The following is an 8,965-nucleotide window of genomic DNA, read 5'->3' as shown; positions in this document are numbered from 1 at the left end:
GGAAGTCCCTTGCTTGGACCCCACAGACTCCTGATTTACATGTAATTCTGACAGCAGTGACGGTCACAAAAGCCTGCAGTGAATCAGAAACCACAATTTAGGAGGAGATTCTGCAGCAGAGGCAACTGCCAGCCTGTGAGGAGGAGAGAGCAAAGCCACCCAGGGTCACCCAGCTGAAGGACAAGTCAGTCCACCCACCCCAGTGTCCCCGAGGGCACCTGTCTTAGACTGCCCGCCCCCCATGCAGCGGCTCAGACTAGCTTATCTCTGGATCGGTTTCCATGTAAAGCCAAGAATTCTTTGTTCATAGGGTGACTCTGAGCCACCAAAAAAAAAAAAAAAAAAAGAACTAAATTACATGCAACCTTTATGCTTAAAAGGGACTTAAAAAACATGTATTTTTTAAATTGTAAATTTGGTTTTATGTTTTGGTGCCGATAGTTCCTGTAATACCCCCTTATGTGGGAGGGAGTTTGGTGCTCGCCTGTTCATCTCAGCAAGAGCAGAAGCTGGGTCTGTGTGGCCCGTTAGCTTAGACCAGACCTCAGAGACCCCACCTCAGAGAAGGACTCAGACTCAACCGCCGATTCACGATTCACGATTGGAAGTGCTTGTTGTTTTGTCTTGAAGCATGGTCTCATGTAGCCCAGGCTGGCTCAGATTCATTATGCAGCCTAAGATGACCTTGAACCCCTGATCCTCTTGGCGTCACTTCCCAGAGGCTGGGATTGCAGGCCTGTGTCTGCCTGCCTGGCTGAATTGGTGCACAGATTCGTTAGTTAATATTCCATCCCAGGCAACATTCAGTCTATACATCTATCTTTATATGTTGTTTCACCATTTCATTTTACTTTTTAATGTGATGTTGGAAAAAAGAAGTTCGGATCACATGTGTGGCATGCATTGCCTTGAGCCCTCTTGCCTAGACTCGGGTAGAGAGCCGAAGCTTGAGTCTCCTGCAGACAGCAGGAGGGGCTTTAGTTATATGCAGGGTCGCCTCTGCCCCAGCCTTGGATTCTTCAAGGGCAAGGTCACACTTTGTTAGAGAGGGATAGGCACCCTCCCAGAGGAGGGCCAATGCCAGGCTCCTCCATGCCCTTTGCAACGCTATAAAAACAACCCAGGTGGCACATTCCAAAGTGGAAACTGAGGCCCAAGGAAGCTGCATGGTCTCACACTGAGAATAGGAGCTCTTCTAGATCCCAGGCTCCTCCCAGATGTGGAGGAGGAGATTGGCATGCAAATTATGGAGTGCTACTCTTTCCAGCCCTGCCCAGGTAAACGGGGCCTGAGATGGGTCCAGAAGGACTGGCCCAGAGGTTGCCCCAGTTCAGCCAGGCTTCTAGTCTCTCCACCTTGACCTGCCTGCTCTGCTCATCAAGGTTTCACTGTGCTGGAAGAGAAGAGTTAGTGCTCAGCTCTCCTCTCCAAGGGTTCTGGAAGCCACACTTGGTCATTCAACAATTATAGCTATCCATTGGGAAGATCCTATGCAGACTGGGCCCTCCTGGAGGTCAGCAAACATCAGGGAAAGGAAAAGGGACCTCAGCTGTCAGATCACACATATGACAGCTATTCCCCCTCCCGACACACACACACACACACACACACACACACACACACACACACACACGTCTTTCTCAGAGCTCTGTGGTTCCTCCCCAGTCACTGGTCCTCTCCAGCCTCCCACTGTCCTGTGTCCTGTAAGAGCCTGGCTGCAGGGATTCAGTGAGGAGAGTGTAGGGTCCAGTCTGAGTGCACTCAGTGACTGGAAGACCCCGCCCCTAGCACATCTATGGCCCTCCCAGTGCCCAGTGGCTGCTCCATCACCCAGGTGTCCTTTGCCCAGGGCCCTGCTGGAGTACACTTAATGGCTTCTCCCTCCTTCCACTGCCTTGGGATACGCAGGACCACAGAGGCTTGGGAGGAGAGACTCCTAGGAGAAGGCACACCTGAGCACTTCTCAGGGGCTCTTGTGTCCCAGGGAGGGCTAAGGAGGACTCTGGGCATGAAGCAGATTCTGACCAAGAATGACCCTGGCACCCTCCTAGTGCCTCAAGCGCCCCCATCTGTCCCTGGTTCCTCATTTGCATAGTGAGCAAAGCCATCTCTGCCTCACCACCTGGGGATGCAAACCCCAGACCCTAGCAATGCCACCCCACCAGCAAGGGTTTCCTGTAGCTGGCACTAGGGTGGGGGTGGGGGTCCCGAGGAGCTGTGACTGAGACCTGCATAGTCCTGATACCCCAGGGCAACTTCCTAGGTGTGGCTCTTCATCAGAGGCGTGGTCCCATGTCCTGCAGGCTAAGACATCCCTGCTCACAAGGTTGCTCGCCCTTGGGGTTTACAACTGCACCTTAACTTCTGGCTTTCAAAGTCAGGAAACCAATTCCAAAATACACCTGCTTTTGAAAAGGCACGAAACCTAGTTCAGGTGGCCATTGGCCCTGAGCTGGAGCTAGACAGTCTCCCAGCCAGGACCATAAGGATGCATGCCTATCTCACATGGGTACTTGAGTTCATCTCCCTAAGTCCAGTCAAATTTGCCTCTTCTCTCCCACTCACCTTGGCAGTCTCCAGCTTAATATCTGCTTGAATGTCTCTGGAAACAGGAGGCTCACTACATTTTTGAGACAGTCAGTTCAATCTGCTAGAAAGAGTTTTGAAATGGAACTGCCCCGCCCCTTCCGTGATAAAGATGCAGAGAAAAAAAAGGGGGGGGGGGGGCTTGGAGCCAAACAGTCTGGAGCCCTCTCTAGCATCTGGCTGGGGAACCTAAGGCTCCTCATGATAGTCTTTCTGGGCGTTAGTTGCCTTCCCAGCTCCTCCTGCCTGCCGGACTATGTGGGACTTAAACTAGAGCATTTTATAATGCCCGGAAATAAGGGGCTAACAGCATGAGGCATGTATGTGTTCCCCAAGTGGTCTTTGTCATTCTGTGTGACCTCGCAAGAGGGTTGTGCCAATCAGGAACTTGTGGGTCTCATCCTCAGTGGCACTCACACTTGGTACTGGCCTCCAGAGGCTGCTCAGAGTGCTGAACGGTGGTAGCGGGTCCTCGCGAAGGAACATCGCCCCCCCACCCCCAGCCTGCAGCCCACCCAGGATGGATGGGCGTTAGGAGAATCGGGTAAGGGAGAAGTAGAGAGTGAACTTGAGCCACTGCCAGCTTGGGCTGTGTGCCCTTAAAGGATGCTGGGAGCTTACCTGGACCCTTTCACTTAACTCTCACCACAGCCCTGGGGCATAGGCACAGTGATTCGTGCTTTGCTCAGCGAGGGTAACAAACTTGCCTGAGGCCACACAGCCAGGATGCCCAGCATGCGGAGCTCTCTGGAGCATGGATCTGTATGACTTCCCTGAACCTCGGTGGCCGCCTAGTCCTGGAGGTGAGGGAGGCAGGGAGGTGTGTAAACTGCAAGTGCCTCTGAGTTGTCTATGGGCCCAGGAACTAGAAAGCATGCACGCGCGGTCCCCTGCGAGGTATTGCTTGGGCAGGAGTGAGAGAGCCGGCGATGCGTCCGGTCCCGCGTGCGTCCTCCGGGACATCCCCAGGCCCGCCTAGGTCGCGAGGCCTCCTGCGCGCGGTGCGGTCCACGAGTGGTGTGGGGCCAACGCCCCCAGGCGCGAGCCGGCCGGGTCGGGCGTGTGCACGTGCTGCCGGCCGGTGGCCGCGGTGCGGGCTCGGCGTCCCGCCCGCCCGGGCGCTGATTGGCTGCGCGCGGGGCCGGCCCCGCCCGGGGCGGCGGCGGGCGCGGGTGCCCGCGTGCGGCTGAGCCGCGTGTGCGCCGGCCGGGGTGCGGGAGAGGCAGGAGCGCGCCACGCGCGGCCGCCGGGCCGAGCCCGAGGAGCGCGGCGCCGCCCGGCCATGGCCCCCGCCCGGGCCCGCCTGTCCCCCGCTCTCTGGGTCGTCACGGCCGCGGCGGCGGCCACCTGCGTGTCTGCCGGGCGCGGCGAAGGTGAGCGGCGCGGCGGGGCGGGGGCGGGGGTGGCGCTGCCCGGGGCGCAACTTCCCCGCCTCGACCCCAGCCTGCCTGGGCGCGGGATGGCATGGGCAGGGGCGGAGGGAAGATGCACAGGGGACTGAGGATCGGACGTCAGGGGAAAGGGGACAGGACTGGACAGGAGACAGAAGGGATATGGAGGAGAGAGGGGACAGAGAGAAGGCAAGGCATGGGGACCTAGGACAGAGCGAACTGGCAGGCACCGGGCAGACAGCGAGACACGAAGAATCCAAGAATCGGGGACAAGATACAGAGGACTGAAGGAACGGGAGCTGAAGATGGCATTGAGAAACAAGGCCAAGAACTGACAGGGACCAGAGAACAGGGGTTAGAGAATACGGATTTGAGGGGTGTCTTGAGAGTGGGGTGGGGGCGGAGGCTGGCCAGGGGAAAGGGGTGCAATGGAGAGGCACCCGGTGGCAAGAGGTGAAGTGAGGAAAGGCCTGGGAGAGACAGAGGCACGCTGCCCTCCGAGAACAGGGTCTTGTCTGGGTCAAAGCCAGGTGGCCCCTTCACTCAGGCCCCAGGAAGGTGGGAGGGGCACTGAGTCATCAGGGCAGCAGGACCCAAAGGGTCTGGGAAGTGATTCCAGCATCGAGAGGGGCCCCAGGGCTGCCCACCCACACCCTTCCTTAGTCCCACCAGACACTGCAATCAGACCAAGGGGGTCTTGCCTCATACACCCTGGCTCCTGGTGTGGATTCTCCTTAGGGTGCTGTGCCAAGGAGGCTGTGGCTTACTGTCCAGGGCTAAAGCCAGTCTTCACCGGTCAGAATGGACTTACATTGTTCACTGCTCCCAAGCAAGCTGAACTGTTCTTCCTGCTCAGAGTGCCCGTGGAATGCCAACACTTGGCTCGGGGGGTCCTACCCAGACTATAAGCATAGTCTCATCCACACCGACCCAGCCTAGCAGAACCTCAAATGCATGGACAGCACACACGCCAGCATGCACGCAGCAGTGCAGCCATTGCACACGCACATACATATGCACATGGAAATGGGTATGTGTGACACCCACGTACGCATGTAAGTGCCGCAGCCCACACAGAAAGAGACCCTCAGACTTGCATTTATGCCCATTGAAACGTGCATTCTGAGACAGGTAAAATACTATTCCCAGGGAAAAAGCAGAGCAAAGGAGGCATGGGAACATGTTGCAGGGTGGCTAAGGGGCAGGTGGGCAGGCAGAGCTGGCTGGCTGCTTAGTTAGGAGACGTGTTTGGGGGAGGTAATCCGAGTGAGTATGGAAGAGGGCTGAGTCGGGGCTTAGAAGGACAGTGGCCGGAGAGAACAATTTTCCCAGAGCTGTGCCAAGTGGCGTGGCATGCGTTGGGGTGGGTTAGGGTTGGGGGTGGAGGTGATGTTTCTATCCCAGTAGTTTTTAAGGGGGTCTTCAGCAAGGCTCCTGGAGTCAGCTGGGCACCTGAAGTCCTTGCCTCAACTGTTCTGTGGAGGAGCCGGCCACCTTCCACAGTCACAGGCTGTGGGTCCCAGAGCCCCTGTGGTACAGTGACTTTTTCCAGTCTCCCATGCTGCAGACAGATCCGAGGCGAGAAACTCCTGCCACGGAGGAGCCACAGCTTGAGGAAAAGCAAACCTGGAAAGAGGGTAGAAACATGCCCACAGTGAGGGGGTATGGCTAAGGGCAAGGCATACATAAAACCATCTGATAACTTGCAGAATGTCCAGCCAAGCAGGGGCGATCCACACAACTCAGACGGCCACATGATGGAGACCTGGGCCTGATATCCATGTGGAACACACAGGAATCCTTTATGACATGGCACTGGTACAGAGCCAGAACCTGCTAGGGAGACCACTGGGGACTCAGGAAGAAGGCACTCTTCCCAGCTGGGCGGCAGTGCCCAGCCTGGCTAGCTGCCCATTGCACCTGCAGAGATTTCCTTGAGCCACACCAGGCGCCAGGCCCCTTATCACTCCCTAGAGTGGATCATCCTCCACTTCAGGGTGGTCTCGAAGGCAGTCTGCATGTCCTGCCTGATGTCCCTGGGCCACCCCGATCCTCTGGCCTCCCCATCACGCGCTGTGTCCTCGGGGAACGTGAATCAATTTAAGTATTAGTCTCAGCGAAATGGAATGGGGGAAGGTGACAGTACTGGAGAGAAAAGGAAGCGCATAATGCCTCCCTCGGTCAGGCGGGAGCCGCCGCGCCGAGGAATTATTATCTGTGCTGCTCAGCACCTAACGGCCCCGCATGGTCCCCAGAACAACCTGCACAGGGAGTCCTAGGAGGACTGCCTGGGGGCGTGCTCCAGATGAGGAAACTGAGGCCTGGGGATTCGGTGGGAAGCCTCAGAGTCCAGCCTACCATTTTCCAAATAGGAGATCCATCCAGAGGGGGCAGGGAAATTGATCAGGACAGGAAACCAGGCAGCTGCATGACCTGGGGGCCTGGTCCAAGGGGCCGCAGATAGGGCCAGGCAGGCCGAGTACTGGAACTCCACCCAGTCCCCATCAAACCTCCTGTTGGTGTGGGTTGTCCTTTGAGATACACCCCACTCTCCTCCATACCCCCGTGGATGGAGATGCAAGGTACAGGAGCTGGCACTGGTCCAGAGGAAAAGGACAGGAGGGAAGGGACAGAGAAGGGTCTAGAAGGGATCGGAACAAACAGCCCTGGACTACTGTAGCCTGTTGTGAATCCAATAGAATTGACTTTTGACTTATCCGTGGATTACCTGAAGACTGGCTGATGTGGCGGGACTTCCTGGGGACAGAAGGTGGCCCTGAAGTCAGGGTGTCCAGGGGGAGCCTCTGTAGCAATGGATGTTTGTTCAGGATCCTCCGATGCAGGGGCAGGTCTGAACTAGACTGTTCCGTGCCTGGAAAAGGGGCCTCAGGCCTGAGACCCGTATGTGGGATGCTGGCTAGTGTGGGGACGCCCCTGGGTGCTCTTTCCCCACCCTGTCTCCTAATGGGGCCCCACTGGTCTTGGAGTGGGGAACTGCAGTACGGCCCCCTTCCCTCCCCCAGCCAGCAGGAGGAAAGAGCTTGCCTGACCCACTTTTTTCTCTATTGCCTAAGAGCAAAGGAGGGAGGGAGACGGAAAGCCTTCTCTCTGCCTGTGCCCCTGGCGCAGGGCTGGCTCCAGAGAGGGGGCATCCCCCTGTGGACATTTGTTCTGGTTCTGGTTCCACCCAGCCCCTGGGGACCTAGAACGGAGTGCAGAGGAGTCTTTCCCAGTTCCGCCAGGCTCCTGACATTGGAGTGGGAGGGGTGGAAGGAGGAAGAAAGGGAGTCGGTAAGAGCATCCTCACTCCACAGTTCCTGATGACACTTGTCTCCGTCTTTGAGGGCCAGAGAGGGCTATGCAAATCTCAAGCAGAAGGCTACCCCTCCTCCCAGTGGGAAAGTTCCAGGAGGCCCAGCTTTAACCATCTGTGACCTGGCCAGGTCACATTCCACCCTGGTGGATGGAAGCCCGCGGTGGATGGCTAGGGAGGGAGACACACGGAAGAAAAAAAAAAAGAAAATGAAACCTGGACGGCTGTGGGGCTCTGTGCCAAAGGCCTTTGATGACAACCTTGACCGTTGAGATAAAAAAGCAGGGCCCAGAGACAGGAAGGGACTTACCTAGGACACACAGCAGATGCAGCTAGTTGAGACTGGAGTCCTGTTCTCTGAGCAGGATAGTAAACCTGTAGTTGCTTGAGCGAGTGAGTAAGCGTAGGGATGTTGACCGGAGTGTCGGCAGGGATTGGCTTTGGACCAGGCACTGACCCAATGCTTTACAAACAGCTTCCTTGCCCTCCCCCCTCCTTCCCAATCCAAACTCCCAGATCTTACTGATTCATTTTACAGATGAAGAAATTGAGATTCAAAGAAATGGAGGCCATTTGCTGCTGAGGGACTGTGATGTATTAAGGGTCCAGGAATGCCTGACTCTAAAGGGGGCGGGCTCTTAACCTTGTGATTCTGCAGGGTCCCCCAGGTGGGCATGGGCCTGACTTTGAAAAGGCTGGCATTTGAGTTAGAACTCCTTCCCCCTACCCAGAGCAACACCCAGAGAACCTGCTTCTCTGGCCAGCCTTGCCAAGTGGTGGTTCTCTCTGTTCTGGCCCTGCTAGCCATACCCGGGCTTCTGAGCAGTTCCCGAACCTCTCAGAGACATGCATCTTTCATCCCTAAAGTGGAGGTCGTACTGACTGCTTCTCTGGAGTGTCATGAGACACCATCATAGGCAAGGTGGCATCTACGCCCCTGGCAGGGTTCAGCACACGGTAGGTGGCATCAGGAGGCAGTTCTCACCCACCCACAGCCCTCCCATCACTGGCTGCAGCAGGTGCCAGGCTCCATCCTGGGGACACTGAGGCCATGAAAATTGTGCCTGTCCTAGGGTAAATGGTGGGACTTGATAGTGTAAATGTGAATACCGTCACCTCCCCAGAGAGCACTGAGGGTACACACTGTCACCCCCCATTCCACAAAGGAGGAATCTGGGGTTTAGAGAAGTGAAGAGATGCAACCAGATGCCAGCCTGGGCCTGCAGGATGCCACCCGCCCCCCAGACCCAGATCTGTACACCTACCGATTCCAGGAAGCCCAGGACTCGGGCAGCATGTGCTGCAGGAGTACCATGGCTGTTGGTTGAGGGCTTGAAGGACACTGGCAGGAACAAGCATCCTGGACTAGGAACTGTGGGCTCCCGGGAAGGGGCAGCTAAGAATGACCAGTGTGGCTGCCTCTGGCTGGGAAGAGGGTCACGGGGGCCTAATGCCCTCTTGTCTTCTGTTTACAGTGAACTTGTTGGACACGTCAACCATCCATGGAGACTGGGGCTGGCTCACGTATCCGGCTCACGGGGTGAGTGATGGAGTAGTGTTGTCTCTCTGAGAGGTTACAGTTCAGAGTCTGCATGGCACAGGTCAAGAGGGAGCAGAGGCCGAGGAGTGAGTGTATTCATTCAAGGGCATGGAAGTGGGAGCCAGAGTGGATAGT

At 56.7% G+C, this 8,965-nt stretch overlaps 1 protein-coding gene across 2 annotated transcripts in view; it reads left to right on the top strand.

Annotated features, from left to right (window-relative positions):
* The first annotated feature begins 3,807 nt into the window (after nt 1–3,807).
* The window catches only part of Epha8 (EPH receptor A8), a 28,695-nt gene continuing 23,537 nt past the window's right edge, over nt 3,808–8,965 (top strand). For both annotated transcript variants that reach the window (XM_076565432.1, XM_076565433.1), the window contains exons 1-2: nt 3,808–3,959; nt 8,766–8,830. In XM_076565432.1, coding sequence (XP_076421547.1) covers nt 3,869–3,959; nt 8,766–8,830 — 156 coding nt within the window. In that variant the 5' untranslated portion in view covers nt 3,808–3,868. The remainder of the gene's footprint in view (nt 3,960–8,765; nt 8,831–8,965) is intronic.

Source organism: Peromyscus maniculatus, chromosome 2, assembly GCF_049852395.1.
Source record: "Peromyscus maniculatus bairdii isolate BWxNUB_F1_BW_parent chromosome 2, HU_Pman_BW_mat_3.1, whole genome shotgun sequence".
Taxonomy (NCBI): Eukaryota; Metazoa; Chordata; class Mammalia; order Rodentia; family Cricetidae; genus Peromyscus; species Peromyscus maniculatus.
The sequence above is the reverse complement of the archived record's forward strand: the minus strand, read 5'-3'. Positions and strand labels throughout refer to the sequence as shown.